The 19,833-nt window shown below is 44.5% G+C and overlaps 1 protein-coding gene across 6 annotated transcripts in view; it reads right to left on the bottom strand.

Moving 5' to 3' along the window:
• The window catches only part of FRMD4B (FERM domain containing 4B), a 323,042-nt gene that overhangs the window by 157,969 nt on the left and 145,240 nt on the right, over positions 1-19,833 (bottom strand). The window contains exon 1 of one of the 6 annotated variants that reach the window (XM_082691208.1): positions 16,508-17,203. The exons of 2 other annotated variants lie outside the window; for them this stretch is intronic. In XM_082691208.1, the coding sequence (XP_082547334.1) occupies positions 16,508-16,669 (162 nt within the window). In that variant the 5' untranslated portion in view covers positions 16,670-17,203. Of the gene's footprint in view, positions 1-16,507; positions 17,204-19,833 lie in introns of those variants that run through there. 3 more of the 6 variants (XM_082691214.1, XM_082691211.1, XM_082691215.1) reach the window with 3 other exon arrangements.

Here is a 19,833-nt window from a genome sequence, read left to right as displayed (position 1 = left end):
TAAGCCGTGCATTTCTATAACAATTATACTTACGGACTTTGGTTAATTTAATGATGAAAAAACTCCATGGTACTCATTTAAATGAGTACAGATATTGGATTTTATTCAATAGTAACCACATCAATAATGGTTAGTAATCATTATTAAAGGGACGTACAAGACCAACACTTGGGGGGGCCATAAGTCATTCTGGGAGCAGTGACACACGGTTAAGTGGGACAGATCCCTGTTCCCCAGAAGCACTTTTCACAATAGCCTGGTTCAACGGGGTTAAGTAGGAAATTTTACAAAGTACAAAAATTACATAAAGCCTTGCTCTAAAAAATTTAAATTCAGAATTATGAAAGTAAAAGAAGTGGAAAACTCTCCCTTCAACCACTTACATTTCCCAGGGGTAAAGAGTATTAAGGGTTTGGTGTAGGTCTTTCCAGCCCTGTTCTTCCATGGAAAGGAATAGATAGACACATTTCTTGGGTAATGTTTCTATCTGTTTCTCTTTCTCTCTCTCCTCTCTCCAGACACACACACACACACACACACACACACACACACACACACACTCTCCTCTCGTGTCTTGTGCTGTTATTTTTACTCAAAATTATCTCCCCGACAATCTGGGGAAGCTGTGATCTATAGCTCTACTTCGTTCTTCCTCCCGATCTCATGGGATGCCATGAAACAAAGGAATTATCATTGTATCATGCATTCTCCTATTCACGTCTCCCAGGGGGTTTCTATTTCAAATAATGGTACAATGAAAATCTTGCACATACACCATTATGTGAGAATATTCTTAGGATGACTTTCTAAAGCAGAAGTGTTTGGTCAGAGAGGGCACACCTCTCACATTTTGATTGGGTATCAATCACTAAACTTCCCTCCAAAAAGTTGTAGCAGCTTACCTTATTTTAGGTAAATTTACCGAGACAGAGAAGAAAAGAGCATCCCATTTCTAGCATGTTTGTTCTTGTCTTTTCTGTCTATTTTAGTGGTTGGGTCTTTTCCTTAAGCGATATTTTATTGAGTTCTTGTCACACCCTAGGTGTGGGGCTGAGAAGTCCCACAGCACTCTCCCATTTAAACCCGCCAACAATACTAGGAGGTATCATGTCCCCATTTCATAGATGACAAGACTGAGGTTCAAAGGCATCTGGCATCATGCCCTGGGCCACACTGTGAGTCAGGGATGAGGCACAGGATCAGGGCTCTCATCCATCTGACTCCAACATCCTCAGCTCCCAAAGGATATGTGTATATCTCTCAAAGGAAACAGATAAAGCCTTTCATCTCATTACAAGGTCTATTAAAACAGACAGATGTCATTAAATACCCGTAAATAATGAATGAAGCTGCTCTGGCATAGGAAGGCACAGCATTGCCGTCCACTTCATCTGTGTTTCACTTTTTCTTTCTTTTTTTAAAGAAGATTTTATTTATTTATTGGATAGAGAGATAGAGAGTAAAAGTAGGCAGAGAGGCAGGCAGAGGGAGCGGGAGAAGCAGACTCCCTGCTGAGCAGAGAGTCCGATGTGGGGCTCGATCCCAGGACCCTGAGATCATGACCTGAGCTGAAGGCAGACGCTTAACCGACTGAGCCACCCAGGAGTGCCTCGTGGGTGTTTCTCATCATCCCCTCCTCCTGCCTGTAACTACCCACCTGGTCTTGCACAGGGTGGGTGGTTGCTGGGGAAGGAGGAGAGTGGGCCAGCACCACATTGTGAGCGACTTGCATTACTGCTCCTTACTGAAATCCTCAGTCCCCCCCATTGTGGCAACATGCCATGGCCCCATTTCACAGGCAGGGGAGCCGAGCCGGAAGGTGATACAGGCCCTTCGGCACGCAGGCAGCTCTCCGGTTCACTAGTTTGTTCTCTTTAAGCCAGTGGAAACAAGTGACATTGTTCACTAATTTTCACTTGCTGAACTTCATCAAAATGGATAACAACTTCCCATGCCTTAAACTTAAAACTGACAGCAACTTCCTAAGAAATACCATCCATTATGGAACTTAACCATATTATTGATACTGAGCAATTGTTTCAGGGTCATAACCTAACTTTAAAAGTGATGTTGAGGGCACCTGGGTGGCTCAGTCAGTTGGGTGTCTGCCTTTGGCTCAGATCATGAACTCGAGGTCCTGGGATCGAGCCCCACATTGGGCTCCTTGCTCAGCAGGGAGCCTGCTTCTCCCTCTCTTTCTGCCTTTTCCCCTGCTTGTGCTGACCCTGTCTCTCTCTCAAATGAATAAAAGAAATCTTTTAAAAAAGTGGCATTGAAGATTGGGGGGAAAGGTAAAAGTTATGTTTGGTGAATATGTGGGTTCATGGTTTTCCTATTCAGGAAAACTTCAGATATAGTCATATATTTATACATATATCTGTGCATATGTATTTATACATTTATTTGTATATTTGTACTCAAACACCTACATATATATATATATGTAATAAATTATTCATATCTTTAAAACATGACCTAGTTAGCTCTGAGAAAATATACAGAAAGAAAAAAGTCAGGAGAAAAAAGAAAAGGATGGAAAGACCATAATTAAATTTGATTTGCTTAAGATATACAATATACAGCATAAAGGTATGGCAAAGTTTTGTATTTGTCACCTATGTAGTGTAAGAGCCTGAAAAAAACCCTGAACTGATCCAGTTTGGTTGTAAATAAAGGATACTGTTCAGACTCTGGCACTAACATCTCAAAAAAAAATTTTTTTTTGAAACTTGGGAGTTGGCTTCTGAAGTTTATTAAAGGAAAAACACATTCACTTAAAAAAAAAAAAAAAGCATTTCCAAAAGGTATTTGAGAGCAAAATCTTATGAGCTTGGCTAGAACTATTTCTGGCATGGAGACCTAGAATATTAATATATAAAAACCTTTGGGAAGAAAGAACCCCATAAATTTAAATATGCGTTGAGAGTTAGGATTCTTTATATCCTGACCAAATTGTTAACTTAAATAATAATTTCATTTAAAAACTGGCATTAGACTATTAAAAGTAAGTGTACTTTGTCTTAAGGAATTATTTGGGAAATTCCTAGTATTACTTTTTGTGCTGGGGATTATGATTCTGTCATTATTTGAGGTTGATAATTAGACACAATCACCAGCTCTTATAACTCAAAGGGTCAGATTCTCTTTATATTGTCTGTGCTTGCAGAATTTTAAAAAGCCCGGACACAGCCAAAGAGCTAGGGGAAGCAAGCTTTTAATTAAACACTAATGAAGACCAGAAAAAAAAATTTTTTTTTTCCTCTTCTCCCAGGAATCCAGGCAAATCCAAAGGGTCCTCCTATCCTTAAATCCAGTGAATGGGAATGACAGGCGACAGGGTCAGAGTGATAAGCAATGTCCACAGAAGGCAAAAAAAAAAAAAGAAAGAAAGAAAGAAAGAAAGAAAGCAAGCAAATGTCTGAAGTATCTGTCAGCATTCGTCAGGGAAAACAGGGCACCTTCCAGAACCTAACCACAGGGCTGGGTACAGGAAGCGGCAATCACTTGACAGTCAGAGCTGACAAGAGTTGCAGAAGCTGCCAACTTCCCCACCCTGGACTGGGCACACACGGGGACTCACAGCTGGCTGTCCACAAGAGCTGGGGTTCTCGGGTGAGCCCATTTTCACGTGCCCTGCAGGAAATTACCCACTCTCCTATCCAAAACCCTGCTTCTTGAATGAACTGTGAACATAGACACATCAGAGAATCCAAACAGATGTATTATCAATCATCAATATTTAACATTGCTTTAGGGCTGCTTTCAGTAACAAAAACCAATAAACATCCACATACAAACACATTTCAACCTGCATGCCTTTTCCGCCTTATGAACTTTCCAGAACTTTACAGACCATAACATTTACCTTCCGACAGAGGTCCTCTCATGCTACTTTTTTGTCCTCCAAATTCTTAGTGTCTCCCTACACCACATGCGGCTGCCACTCCTACGCAGGTCCCCAGCATCAGAAACAGCGTCCTGGGGTGCCTGGGTGGGTGGCTCAGTCCATTAAGTATCTGCCTCTGGCTCAGGTCATGATCCCAGGGTCCTGGGATCGAGCCCCACATCAGGCTCTCTGCTCAGCGGGGAGCCTGCTTCTCCCTTTCCCTCTCTCTCTGTTGCTCTCCTTGCTTGTTCTCTCTCTCTCTGTGTCAAATAAATAAATACAAATCTTTAAAAAATGTTCTAAAAAAAAAAAAAAAAAGAAGCAACATCCTAATTGTTTTACCCCTTCCCAGTCACAGCTGGCAGGGTGGCTAGAGTGACCTTCTTAAAATGTAAAGCAGATTCCTTCATTCGTCAACAAGTATTTCCTTTTTTATTTTTTTTCTTTTAAAGATTTTATTTATTTATTTGACAGTGAGAGATCATAAGTAGGCAGAGAAGCAGGCAGAGAGAGAGGAACGGAAGCAGGCTCCCTGCTGAGCAGAGAGCCTAATGTGGGGCTCGATCTCAGGACCCTGAGATCATGACCTGAGCTGAAGGCAGCAGCCCAACCCACTGAGCCACCCAGGCGCCCCTCAACAAGTATTTCCTAAGGATCTATTAGGTTCCAGGCACTGATACTACTACAGCGAACAAAGCCAAGTCCCTGCGCGCCTTCAGCCAACATTGGGGTTGGGCAGACTCACAGGAACATCTCAATAAAGGTGTAACATCAGCTGGCAATAGGGTTAGGAAGAAAAATGGAGCAGGATGCGAGAAGGGTCGGGGTGGTCTGGCGGGTGGAGCGACATCTGAAGAAAAACCTGCAGGGAGTGAGGTGGGGAGGGGGCCCGTGGGCTCTAGGAGACCGGGTTCCAGGCAGACCACACCCCATGGGTAAAGGCTCTGGGGCTGGCACGCACTGGGCAGCGGGGAGGCCAGTGTCGCTGGAGAAGAGCTAGGGGAGGAGTGTGAGGTGCTACCACCAGAGGCTGAGTGAGCTTGCTGGCAGCGGGGGCTGAAGAGAACCCAGAGAAACGGGTGCCAGTCACGCGGGGCCACGCTGGTCTGGTGGCGCTGGCGTTTTCTGAGTTGGGAATGTCCCTGGAGGGATTCAGATATGAGCATGGCGTGAGCTGAATTACTTCTGGAGCCTGGACTGAGCAAGCGCACCATTTACTCTCAACCAGTTCACCGATTCCTGCTATGGCTACGGGGTTGGCAGAGGGAGAGATGGGGCCTGGAGAAGTCCTAGCGCATCAGGCAGGCAAAGGGAGCAAAGGAAGAGGCTGAGCTGTTTGGAAACTAAGGACCTGGCACGTGATGGCTGAGGGCATGGGGTTTGTCTTTGGACAGACGTGAACTCCCATCTCTGCTCTGGGACACGTCACTCAGCAGCTCTGCGCACCTCCCACACTGGCCTAGTGGCACACAGCACTGTTGGGAGAATTACACGGAATAGTGACTATGAAGTGCTTTTCTCTGTGTCCATGTCGGACACAGAGAAAATGTTCACTAAGTAGAAATAACATCGCTAACACTTTTCAAACGCTTACTATGAGCCAGCCACCCTAGTGAAACCTTGATTTATCTGTGTTGTCCCCTCAGCAACCCTGGGAGGTAGATCCTGTAATCATCTTCATCTCATGCATAAGAAGATGAGGCAAAGGGAGGTCACATAATTGGCCCATGTCACCCAGCTATGAAACAATCACGTTTGGAGTCACACTCTGGTCAGTCTTTGTTCTCATATAACTTCTAGCATGATTACTGTAGGCTTAGGACCAAGTCTGTGCAAAGGGTCCACATTTTCCCAACCAAGAAGCTACCACTTCTCAACCCTGTTATTTTTAACCTTCATACCATGCAAATGTAAGTATTATTTATCTCTTGCACTGGCAATGAAACAGGCCCAGAGCAATTAAGCAGCTTGGCTGAAGGTCACACAGCTGGTAAGTCATGAAGCCTTGATTTTAAACCAGGTCCAGCTGACTACAGCTCATTCTATTTCCCTGTTTTATCAAGGCCCTTTTCTCTCTCAGATAATAAGCATCTAATCACATTTTAATGAGACAAACTCATTTCTGTAAAAATATTTGCTGGCTACATTACCCAAGGGTAGCATGATGCGTGTAATAACTGGGTCTCCTTAGCAGTTGCCAATCTCAGGGTCATATCGGAGGAGAGCTTACCCAGATGAGAGAGAGAGAGAGAGAGACAGCTGCCAGCGGGGTCCCAGAGCCTTCGTGCATGTGAGTCTAGGGGTCAGGGTTGAGAAGAAGAAAGTTCAATAGCTTCGGTTGCAGAGAAAGAAAGAAAACAACTAAATAGTTGGGAGCATCTTTGCTCTCGTGCCAGAGTCAGAAGTTGTCAGGGTCTCGGGACAAAAGTTGTGCCATGCAATCATGGGGGACACAGTGTCTCTCCAAGTCCTTGGGCGCCCCTGTCCTGCTTGCTCCCCTAGCCTGTAGTTCTTCATCTGGGGTGGAGAGGAGGAAGGAGGAGCCAAGACTTATGCAGACTGTAGGGGGCTTGATGGTTACTCATATACCTAAGACACTGAGGACACGGCACATATAAAGATAACGTTTTGCTGGGCACAAATCCATCCACCCACCCACCCAACCATGCATCTGCCAGCACATCTATCTAACACGGTGTTGAAGGCTACGGTATGGTTGGAGTCAAGGATCAAACCAGGCCCTGACTTGTGTCTCCTTCAAAGTCCGGACACCTTGACAAGGTTAAGGAGGGAAAGTTGAGTGCACTGAGAAAGGGTCTGTGCTATGTGTCGTGCGCTCGCCTACGTGACTTCCCACACACTCTCCCTGCAATAGGGAACAATGTGGCCAGAGTCCTGAGTTCTTAGTTAGTCCCTGTTGTTCTGTACCTCCCATAACCCACTCCCTGGTTGATTGTCTGGCTAATGGATTTAGCCGAAAATGTAAACTTGTTATAGAAACTGCGGTCATCTGACTAGGTACTGATGTATTGCTTCTCCTATTCTGGTCTGCCTTATAAATGATTGTAAGATGTGGAATAGAACTGGCACTGTTGGACATCATCTTCAGTGTCCCTCCTGCCCCCATCTCTTTGTCTCTTAACTTTTTTTCATCATCCTCTTAGCCCTCATGGTTTTCCTGGTCAATTTGTCGCGCCGGCCATGACACACCGTTTATTGAAACTATCACTACAATGAATTTCGGTAATGATCCTGGGAGAGAAATAGTTTAAGTGAGATACTATAATTTTCTATATTTTACAACAGAAAAAAAAAAAAAGAAATCAGTCTCCGAGAATTCACATGGGTAACAAAAGGTGAGTTAGGATTTGAATTCAGGCAGCCTGAGTAGTACAGATTGCATTTTTGAGTGCCGGGCTCTGTTTCCCCTCAGTGTTTGCTGAGTGAATAAGTGAATGAATTGATAAGATTCTGCCTTTATGTGTTGTTTACTTTTTTTTTTTTTTTGAATATATTTATTTATTTATTTGACAGACAGAGACCACACGTAGGCAGAGAGGCAGGCAGAGAGAGGAAGGGAAGCAGGCTCCCTGCTGAGCAGAGAGCCCGATGTGGGGCTCAATCCCAGGACCCTGGGATCATGACCTGAGCCGAAGGCAGAGGCTTTAACCCACTGAGCCACCCAGGCGCGGTTGTTTACTTTTTAATAAATAAAGCAGCAAGTCAGTAGCAGGAGGCTGAGTCTTGGAGTCAGCCAGAGCTGTTCACACTCCAACACCGTGACTTAATAGGTAATAAGTATACAACACCAATAAAGTGGGGTTCTTGATATTATCTCATAGCACTGTTACAAGGACAAAGGTAAGGCACGTCATCTCCTATAGCTAAAGATCTTCTGTATGTACCCTGGAGAAGTTCTAGCTCACAAGCACAAGGAGACGAACACAACTATTTTCACCGTAGTATTCTGAGACCCTGAAGAATGGGAAATAACCAAAGTGTCCACCAACAAAGCATTGGGTATATTCATGCCATGGAATATAGGGATTGAAATAAATTCAGAGACAAGTCCCCAAAGTTTGCTGAGAGAATAAGAAGGGAGCAGAATGATCCATTTTTATATAAATCTGCCAGACACAGAAGTGGTAAAAATTGTTCCTATATATTAACACATACACACATACGTGGCAAAATTATAAAAACATGCTCAGGAATGAGAAACATGAACTTCTTGGGAGGATTCTAGGGAGACAGCAGAAGTACAATGGTGGTTTCAATTGATTCTATACAATTTATTACATTGCTCTTTTTTCAACTTTATTATATTTCAAAAATGTATCTAAAGCAAACATGGCAAAATATTAAGATGTCTTAACATGGAGAGGTAGGTGTGTGGACTTTTACTCATGTTTTATATTTTTCTATATTGGAAAACTCCCTTAAGGGGTTTTTGTTTTGTTTTAAGATAATTCATGCAAAGTGACAAGCACAAGGCCTGGCACACAGCCCCTACTAGATAATTAGTAGCTCTTAGCCAAGTCAAGACTGTGAGCTATTCAGAAACACCAGTTAAAGAAACATGGTTAATTAAGCGGCAAGCTTTGCCCAAACACAAAATTTAGGAGACTGAAAACGATTAGGGCTTTAGGAGAAAATGACATGATGTAATTTATCCTATATATCAGACTCTTTCAGGCCAAGTCTATTTCCAGGATGCCAGAATTTATACCTGTTATGTATGAACACCCATAGGCACTCATGTATGTAATTACATATGGATGTCCACTTTAACTTTTTTCATGAGAGTTTCATTTCTGCTTCCTTCCCATGCCCTACGTCATATTATCTCGTCTACAAAGTTTAGAACTCCCTATCTTATTTCCCATTTGAATCATTCACACTTTTCCACAACCACCACATTGGACATCCCAAATATAATGTTCATGATAAATACAGTGGGGAGTCAACAGGAAGTTATTCTGCGTCTCAGCTCCACCAAGACGAGCTGATAGGAGGAAAAACGAACGCCAATTTGAAAAGGCAGGACAGTCTATTCTTAATTTAGTTTTTTAAGCTTGCCACAAAGTCTCCAAAATGTTTTTCAAAGACACTGAGACTAATCTTGTTGATTTTAAATACACACAGTCTTCTACAGGCTTCCCATCCTGTGAAGTGATGGGCTCAAACATTAACATAGTTTTCAGGATCTTGGCATCTCCGTTCCTTGCCATAAAACCCTAGGCTGTGATTACCAGAAAAGATGGCAGACGAATTTTCTCTGTGATGATAAGGAGACTCACATTTCATTGATCTGCCAGGTTTTTTTCTCCTTTCTGTAGGTATTAATGCTATTAACTGACTCCATGGCTGCCTGTTCCCTTCAACAGGGAACCTGAGAGGCAGGCCGTGTTCTAAAATAAAGCCAGATTCCACATCCTTCACAATAGTGCAATCCTTACTTCTCACTTCCTTCCCGTGGGCCCTTCCTCAGTTCAGGTTTTGATCCTCACACCTGTTGAAGATGCTGTGATGTGGTGCCCAGATTTATTCCCTCAGTTGTCGGAAGCATTCTGAGCTGACAGCTCTCAGCCCCTTCTGGGGATTGGCCTCCCTTAAAGAGCAGCCTACGTCAAGGTCACTCCACATTCTCAAGGACAGCCCACCTCCAATGATGTGTTGATGTACGCTGGGTGAGGCGGGGGTGGGGTGGGGTGGGGAGGACAGCCCTTTTCTTCCAAATGGGGACAACTCTCCCCATTCCAGAGCTACCTATGAGAGCAGCTGAAGCCCTCACTGAGCCTGAATTATAGACCAGTTTCTCCTCTGCTTCTCCTGCTTCTTTCTAATCCCTTCTACAGGTGTTGATCTCAGTGCACTCTGCAGAAAGCATCCTGCATATGAATGCATTTTGGGAACCAAATTTGCAACAGCATCCATCCGGTACCATGGTAGGACCACTTTTCCTGGCCCGCGTGATGGAGGGGGTTACATAATCAGCTCAGACCAACGACCTGCGAGAAGTCACATGAGCTACTTAGAGGCCAAGCATTTAATTACCAGGGTAAAGCCCTAGAGAGCTCTTCACCCTCTATCCTGGTAACTGGCAAGGTGCAGGAACATTCTGTGAGCCTCCGTGACGGTGCGGAGCAGAGCTTACAGACAACCTGTGATTGGACAGACAGTATGAACCCAAAACAAACATGTGCTTCTTTAAGCCATTAGGATACTGGGGCTGTTTGTTGCCAGAGCACAACCTATCCTCTCCTGACTAACATCTGTATCACTGCAACAGCCTCCCAGCTCCCCTTCCCACCTCCACTCTGCCACTCTCTCCTAAATCTATCAGCCTCACTGCTGCCAGGGATGGATCTAAATCAACCTCTCCCCTGCCCTCAAAGTTCTGAAGAAAAAACATCAAAATCCTAAAGTAAAAGATCATTCAAGTTCAGACATTATTCTCAATCAAAATCTCTGACTCCAACTCCTCTCTCTTTCTCTCTCTCCCCATCGGCCTTAAAAATCTGTTTATAATCCTCCCTCCCCAAAACCATGTTTCCTATGCCTGAAATGCCCTTCTGCCTTTCTTCATCTATCCAACTCCTACTTGTCCCTCAAACCTCAGCTGGAGAATTGCCTCCTCCAGGAAGCCTCCTTAGTTTCCTTCCCCACCCTTTTGGCTTTAATCCAGGCTGATTTAGATCGCCTCCACTGTGAATCTGAAGTTTCATTTCCTTAACTATCTCCCTCCTTGATAATAGATTCCTCGAGGTCAGGAAAAATGCCCATTTTGATTTTGTGTTGTTAACGTCTTGGCACAGCAGCAGAGCTGCGGTAAGCGCTTGGATCATGATTTTAGGTACAAATAAACCAACGGCAGAATGAATCAATCTCTAATTCCAATCATGTTCCACAACAAAGGACCTAGTAAAAGTAACCTGAACACTCACTCTGAACATTTGTTCACTAATTTCCTGGCGACTAGACATTTGATGAGAAAATTCTTTCATATTCCTTCAAGTTCTATTTTTTTCTATGATTGACTTTTCTATGACTTTTCTTCCTGTAGCATTCTCTACCCAATATGTTGCCTTTTTTTCCCCCTTAGGGTGTGAACTGGCAAACTTTCTCTAAAGGACTTGACAGTAAATATTTTCAACTTTGTGGCCAATAAAGTCTTTGTAATAACTACTCTGCTGTAAGTAGTTAAGGCACAAGGACTCAATTCTGCCACTGCAGAGCAAAAACAGCCACAGATGACATGTAAATGAATGAGCAGGGCTGTGTGCCAATAAAACTTTATTTCTGAAAACATGAGGCTGTGTGCCAACAAAACTTTATTTACAAAAATGAGAGACAGGACAGTTTTTTCCTGTGGCTCCCAGTTGTTGGTCCTCTTCTAGTCTGTGTAATACAGAGGACTGTGAAGAGTGAAGGCTGGGGACAAGCAAAATATACATGGTTTGAGATGCACCCAGGCCACAGAGTGCTCAATAGGGAACTTGACTTTTGGAGGAGTTGGTCTTTCCCAGCCAACATGGTGGGATGCAAATTTCATGTGTTACCAGTTTATGGATACCAGAGTCTTGGATATAGAGAGGTTATTTCCTTAGAGACCTTAATGGGAGCTGCCTGTGATCTCCTAGATTTTTTGTATTGGCTTAAACAAAATGTTGGGGTGCCTGGGTGGCTCAGTCCTTAAGCATCTGCCTTCGGCAGTCAGGTTATGATCCCAGATCCTGGGATCAAGCCCCGCATTGGGGCTCCCTGTTCAGTGGGAAGCCTGCTGCTCCCTCTCCTACTCCCTCTGCTTGTATTCCCTCTCTCACTATGTCTCCCTCTGTCAAATAAATAATAAAAATAAAATCTTAAAAAAAAATTGTGGTCTACTGTGTGAATCCAAGAGCAAATCCCAAGGCTCACCCAATATACAATGAGGGAAGCCACAGTCTCTCTTAACATCGTTGCCTGCAAAGATGGGAATTTATTTCCAGAGAACTAGTATCACCTCTAAGAACAAGAGTTAACACCCTTAGCTACCCTTCATCAAGGACCTTCTATGGGTCTGGTGTTAAGTACTATACATACCCAGGAGCTAACATTAACTGAGCATTTGCTTGTACCAGGCAGGGTGTTCAGTGTTATAGATATTATCTCATGAGTTTTTCATCCTGCCCATTATGCAAGTACTGAAGTTCTCCCCTTTAACCCAGGAGGCTCAAGGAGGGAAAACAATTTGGTCAAGGTCAAATTTGCTGGACTTGGAGCCTACAACCTCTGCCTGGTCTGCATGGTCTGCTACTTCTCAGGACTAACTGCCTGCCCCAGGGGAGCTGACCCAGCCTCTTACGGCCACTTAAATATCTTGGATTCTGTCCAAGTTACCTCCTGCTGCAGGCAACGACTCCATTCAGGGTTAGCAAGAATTTCTACCTTTGAGGTGTCGGGATGAGGGGAAAACTTAATCCCAAGGAACAAACTGAGGGCTTTGTTAGACTATGTCACACTGAATAAAAAGCAAAAGGGTGTTGATTTTTTTCAACCACATTCTCCCATCATTTTCCACCTCAGTTGTTTGTTAAACTTAATTAATTGCTATTACATAACCCATCCAGGCAAGATATCAGCAGGACAGATATATGGCTGATAAATCAGCTTTTAAGATTTAGCTCCAAATTGAAGGTGAATGTCCCGCCTGCGACTTTAACTGAAATCAGACCTTCACTCATAAAGTAAGTCTTTGTTCAAAGGCAGCCCCAGTACAACCTCCGCCTGTTCTTTATTTAGTCGTGTTACTACAGAAATGCCTTATAGCTAGTCTCTTAATTATTCATGGTTTTTGGCAAATCAAGTCTCATGCCTCTCCAATATCTAGGCGTAGAGGAAGTGTTCAATTCCAAAGAAATTATGCCTTCCCAGCTGTGCCGGCCAGGGATGGTGTGGTTGCCAAATTCCATATGACTAGGTGGGAGATCTTATTTCACTTATAGTATATGAACACACAAAACACTCCTAGGAACTGCCAGGTATTTCATGTAACAAATACCTCCTGCACCACCCTTCTTTCTCTCTGGAGTCACTGAGCCCTGGATTTTCCACAAAGACTTTTCAGCCTAGAAGCAAGAAAATGACGCCTTTTCATTATCAAGATGATAAAAAATGGGGTTCAATAAAATACGTAACCCTACGGGGTTTCCAGTTCATGTGCCAGTAAACTGGCCAGGACCACCAGACACTGATTGAGAAATTGTAATTATTGGACAGCAATAAAGGTGTTCTAATAGATGAGCCTCCACCCCGTTAACTTGAATTGCTGTGGCAAAATTCTTAGAAATGCGTTTGCCATGAATCTTTGTACTTATCTAGGCAAATGACTGTTTTATTTAAAGAGCTCTAGATTTGAGATTCTAAAAAGGCAGATGCAGGGGACATTGCAGGATTGGACCCCAACTGAGCACTGACCCTCCCCCATTGTTTGGCAGCTACGTGGTCTGCCTGGGACCAACCTCACTCCCAGCTGCAGAAATGGGTCTGCTCCCCCACTGGTCCAAGCCTTTCAGTATAATTAGTGTTTCTCAACAGTTACACTCATTATCATCGTCTTAAGGAGTCTCATAAATAGTTTTTTGTTTGCTAGTCACCCCCTCCCCCGGCAAATTCTAATGCCAAAAATATACTGTATCTCTGTTTAGGTATTGTATGCATATCTGCGTTTTATACACAAAAAGAGTAGGGTTTTTTTTATGCCCCCTTCCCCTTCCCAAGAAATAATTGTTGCCTTGGGGTGGGGGGATGGGAATGTCCTATCACTCCCATTGAGAATGCCTGAATTATAATCTCATTTCCCAAGCCATTTAGTGCCTGGCACTAGGGGTGGGCACAGACCTTAAGTTAATCTATCAGAGAGAAAACTGGGATTTTTTGATGAGAAATGTTTTTTTCATTCTAGATGGGTTCATATGTGGATCTAAGCCCTAGAACTGCTATCATAAGGGAAGAAACCAGCTAAAGGAAAAGTCGATACATGAAAAAGACAAGGCTAAAAGTATCATGGACAACAAACATTGTGTCTGGATCAAACCATGCCTGAAGTTCATCAACTGCTAAACTTTTCAGTTTGTCAAAAGTCCCTTCTTTTTATTTTGTAGGCTAGAGTTGGGTTTCCTATTATTATAAATCCCAAATGACAGAGCAGATGGCATTTACGGGATGCTTCCTAAACTCTAGGCAATGTGCTAAATATCTTATGTATCAATTAATTCTTTTTGTTTTTAAAGATTTTTTTTTTTATTTGACAGACAGATCACAAGTAGCAGAGGCAGGCAGAGAGAGGGAAGCAGGCTCCCTGCTGAGCGGAGGACCCGATGTGGGACTCAATCCCAGGACCCTGAGACCATGACCTGAACCAGAGGCAGAGGCTTTAACCCACTGAGCTACCCAGGCACTCCTCAATTAATTCTTTTATCAACCTCTGTGATTAATACATTGTATTTGCCATTTTATGAATGATAAACTGAATTGGGGTAAGATGAAGTAACTTACGTATGATCATACATAGGCAGAGATTGGATTTATTCTCGTGTCTCTCTAACTTGGAGCCCAAGGTACCAACCCCTTCATATTACTGCTTTTCAGTTCTATACATATTTAAGTCACTATTTTCTTGCTCAGTATTTAAAAGACATTCATGAAAATGATGTTTCTTTGCTAATAATTAACTTGTGTTGTACAATTAAGAAATCCATGATTCTCCCAAGTTTTAAAATATTTTGAGAATTCTTACTTCTCCCAAAGCCCAGGAAACTTGAGATCATTTCCTACTTATGAGTATACTCATAAAAATGGCTACCATTATTTTAGATGCTCTTTCTTATTATCATGAAAGGGTTGTGACTCAGTAACCACCCATTTTACAGAAAAGAACTTAGAATTTAGTAGGACAGTCCTTAAAGCTGCTGTTCTGCTAACGAATAATGATTGAATAAAACTTACAGAGAATCCATAATGGGGGGGGGTGTGTCTCAGGATTCAGGAACCTAACCTCATTAGTCACTAACAGCAAAGAAATAAGCAATATGTCCCCTGAACCTTGAGCAGAGATGCATAGAGGCTGCCTGTTTGGTTCCAATATTTTTGTTCTCCATTTGAAAGTTTCTCCAACATTAAAAAGCAAAACCAAAACTCTATGGGGGTCACTTCTCCTACAGACCAATGCAACAATGATTTCCCTAAAGACAGAACGACCGAGACACGGACACTTCTGGCTCCCCAAAACCAGGTAATCTGTATACTGTGGTCAGCAGGCATATGTCCAGGGCTCCAGAATACTCTCAAACCCCTTACAGGCTGTCCTGCTTCTCAGTCTGGCTTCTGAATTTTCCCAAAATGCAAGACATCACAGACATGTTCTCTAAAGCATGAGTCCTGAATGCATGAAGGAAATGCCGCTCATGTTGTAACAAGGATGATACGGACGGACATCAACAGTGACAAGGGGAGGCTGGTTCTTTACATCCCCTCAGTTTAACCTCAGGGGTTGCTCTTTTCATTTTGCTTGATGGATGGAAGACTACAGCTTGCCAAAACCAGAGGCTTGATCACATATAGGATCCAGTATGATGAGATATAAATGATAGCCATAGTGGGCACGGGGTCAGGGTAGGGGGCATCCAGGAACTATAACAGAGCTGCTTCCACATCACAGGGAAGAAAACATGATGATACAGTCCCATAGTAAACACCAGGTATAATCTTCCTAAATGCAATGTAGATTTTTTTTTTTTTAATCTCAAAGATATTAACCAACCCAGGCAAAGGACTTTTAAATCCACAAATGAAAAAAGAAAAAAAAAAAAATCCAGGGAAGCTGCAGTCCCAGAGAAGATAAACGGACTCCTAGTTAAACAAAGTTGCTGCATTTTTTGCCTGCAGGATGGGACCTCGCAGGGAAATAAAGAGGCTGTGTTGTGTGAGGGGAGTAAATCCAAACGTAAGCAATCCAACCATCCGCGAGGCCACCCCTCCCTACCCTAGTCATCATTCTCCTGCAAAGTGTTCACAATTTGCTGTCCTTCCTCCAAAAGCCAGTAGACAGCGAATCAGCTTTTCCTGGCTCTGCCTTGCAAGTCGGGGATGCCTGGTGGAAAACTGAAATATAATCAAAGGACAGAATACCCATCCAGCAAGGCCCCTCTGACCATAAATCGGTGTGAAATCCTCGGTCCTGAAGTGCTCACCCCCCATCCACCCTAATAAAGTGAAAAAGGAGGAATCATCTGAATGTCAAAGTCGCTTCCCGCAGACCCTCTGCTGCAAAGCTCCAGCTAGCTAGCTTTCTGAGCTAAGTGCCAGGCAGTATACCATCGCTCTGAACCAGATGTCTGCAAAGGCTGGTGCTAACTCGCAAATGTCCCCATGCCCAGTGGTGAAAATTCACAAGCTCTGTCAGGCAACAGTTATCCACGGATGCTGAACACTGGACCCAGGAATCAAGCAGCCCGCTAGGAGTTTAAAAAAAGAGGTGGAAGAAGAGAGAGAGAGAATCAAATCATACAGGTGGAACCGGCTTCCCAAGAGCGCCCGGCATCCTGCGAGGGCCCCGCGGCGCCGCGCGCCCTGGCTCACCTGGTACACATCCCGCAGCCCGCACCACGTCCGCAGCACCTGGTGGCAAGCCCGCAGCCTCTCCGTGTACCATCTCCGCAGCGTGGACACGGTCAAGTTCCACACGAAGCGGCTGCCGCTGAACAGCAGGTCCTCCACGCCGCACATGAACACCGAAGCCATGCCGCCCCCTTCCCTGGGACCCCGGGGGGCCCGGCTCCCACCGCTGCAGCCCAGCCCAGCCCCGCCGCCGCGGCCCGACCGCCGGCTTCTGCGGGCAGCCCGGGGGGTCAAGCCTGCCACCAAACTCGTCTTTCACCGTGCGTCCAGGCCAGCCTCCCGCGGCATGCCCCGGGATTGGGCGTCCGCCAGCCAACGGCTGCGGCTGGCACACAGAAGCCCAGTGTCCGCCCCCGCCCGCTCCGCCGGCTGGCAGCGCCGAGCGAGCTGCGCTAAGCTCCGCCAGGCGAGCCCTCGGCGCTCCCGGGGCGCGGGAAGCCCTGGCCTGCGAGGACTCCCCCTGGCGCTCCCTGAGTGCGCTGGGCAGAGGGGGACGTGGAGCGGCTCTTCGCATGCAAAGACGAGAGCTGCATTTCAGCGCTCTTGCTCGCACGTTCTCTGCACACACACACACACACACACACACACACACACACACACACACACACACACACACGCCCCGTCTCCTAAACCGCTTTGGGGAGCATTTTACTTTACACTACAGAGGCTTTGCTCTGCACACGGTGATAAATACCTCTGGGCAGCCACAGAGGCAGGAGGGGGAAAAAAAAAACCCTCCACAGCATCCCTGTGGACCCCACTTCCCTGGGGGAATTAGCCCCGAACGTTTCCTTGGTTGTGCTGGAGGCAGGAGCTGAAGACACCAGTCTCAGAGCAACTAAGTGTCTGCGATTTGCACAACTCGCCTTTGCTCCTCATGTGAGGGTCTCCAAGAAAATGACAACCTGCTCTGTTGTTGTTGCCAGCCGGAGGGCAGGGTCCCCCACCTACCTATCCACTGTGCTAATTCCCATACAGCAGTCTGTTCACAAGCAAAACAAAGAGTGCTCTTGGTCTTTGGCAAATAGCTTCCAGTCACTGTTTGCTGGAACGTAGAAGCTCACAAGAGAATCCTTGCTTGGGTTCTGGAAAATTCAGCCCCTGGATATGTCTAGCTGCAGCTGTTAGCACAAAACAGCACAGGTAGTTTATTCCTGACTCAAAACTGAAAGAAATGGACCACGCCTGAAGTCACCAGACAATTAGTGTTTTGTTGTTGTGGTTGTTTGTTGAAGTTATCTCCCCGGAATTGATATTGCCTAAGGCATTTGGGGAAAGGAGCCCAAAGAGCCCACATACCACCAGTCTCTGTTTCCCTTTAGAATATGTGTAAAATTCAGTTCCGTATAATAGTATAACATTTTTTTAAATTTTATTTTTTTTCAGTGTTCCAAAATTCATTGTTTATGCACCACACCAGTGCTCCATGCAATTAGTGCCCTCCTTAATACCCACCACGAGGCTTACCCAATCCCCCACCCCTCTCCCCTCCAAAACCCTCAGTTTGTTTCTCAGAGTCCACAGTCTCTCATGGTTTGTCTCCCCTCTGATTTCCCCCAACTCACTTACTTATAGCAAAAGCACTGTAGCCAATTTCAGGATGTTATTTGTTTCCTGAATTCATCTGTAGGACAATGGTCTTTTTATTGGTAGTTTCACACCTGGGCTGTTATCTCAGCTATTAAGTGGCAGAGAGGTAAGGTGCCAAAGCCTTTCTCCTGAACTAGCTCAGAAGGCTTCAGAACAGATTATCGGCAAGTAAATCAGCTTTATTTCAGGTTTCAAATGTGCCTTTGGAATCTTACTTCAGGTGAAACTCAATCAGTCAGAATGCAAAAATGTGTTCTCAAAGTGTCCATTGTTTTGGAAGGACCCATAAGCAGGAAATTTTAAATAACACTTCTACTACTACTTTGTACTTATTCTTATTGCCAGTAAAATCACCTAAGAGTTTTTGTTGAATTAGTTCATTGGACACACGACCTGATCCAAGATTTGGAAACAATTCTTCGCGGTAAGTCTACCCTCTGGGCTCATGAGTATTAGCATTCTGGTGATGTTTTCCAAACACAATGGTCCTAGTGTTTACACAAAATCGGCGTACACTAGGTCTTATGGAATCAAAAGAAGCTGAGCTACGTATAGTTTGAAAATGAAATGTCATCCTTCTAATGGAATACTATGGGACTTCAAGAATGGAGTTTTAGTATGAGTGAATGGAGGTGGTACATTTATTTAATGAGGCAGTGTGACTGTATTCTCGGAAATGTCGGGCAGCAAGGGGAATACCAGAATAAAACCTCCAACAGGTCAATTATCTCTGTCTCATGGCACCACGCTCTCAGAAGACATGTTCTAGAAACTGGAGCTCTTATCTCTCTGTGCACAGGTCTAAAGTCAGTGCTCAATTCTGACCACAGTCATCTGCGTTCCAGATTTCCGAAGTCGGTGCTTATACTATTTTCTGGGAAGTGGAATGTGCTGTCAGGGTTCTCAGAGTGCAGGACCTGAACCAGCAGCATCAACATCACTGGGGGGAACTGGCGAGAGATGCAAGTTCTCAGCCCACTCCAGAATCAGAAACTCTTGGTGTGAGGTCGGCAATCCCAGTGCTCATGTGGCCTCTGGGGGGAGTCACACTACAGCGGGGAAAAGAACTGCTGTAAGACAGGGCTGGCAGAAGCCAAGTCTCCTAGGAGAAAGACACCTGAGTTAAATCCCTGCTCTTTCAGACCTTGTACAAGCTCCGAAAACCTACAGAGCCTCAGTGTCCTCTTCTATAAAATGGGGATAATATCAGAATCCACTATCTAGGGTTTTGGGGAAAATGAAATGAAATATTCCATATAAAGTGTTTAGTGTAGCAGCTGGCAAAGGGTAAGCACCCAAAGAAAACAAATTACCACCACCACCACTTCACGCCAATTATGAACTGTTTAAAATTTTTTTTCAATGAAACAGAAGTAAGGTGTGTGTGGTTTTTTTTTTCTTGACTCTTTTTTTTCTTTTTTAATTTCAACTCATCATCTACATCTATTTTCCTATCTCTTTCTCTGGGTTGGAGATCACAGTTGGTGGTGATTTGTTTGCAGGGGGCAAGTCTGTCACTTTCATTCAAGTTCCCGAAAAGCTTTTTGAAGCTCCATCTTCCGTAGCACAGCCGCCCTTTGCTGGGGGACTTGGAGAGGCCGTGGATGCCCAGAGCTGGATCGAAGACAAATAAAGGCACCGACGTCCGCCCTGGTGCTGCTTCTTCCCCACACAGCTTTCCTCTCCTGCAGAAGGAG

The sequence above is a fragment of the Mustela nivalis genome, assembly GCF_964662115.1.
Source record: "Mustela nivalis genome assembly, chromosome: 1".
NCBI lineage: Eukaryota > Metazoa > Chordata > Mammalia > Carnivora > Mustelidae > Mustela > Mustela nivalis.
The sequence above is the reverse complement of the archived record's forward strand: the minus strand, read 5'-3'. Positions and strand labels throughout refer to the sequence as shown.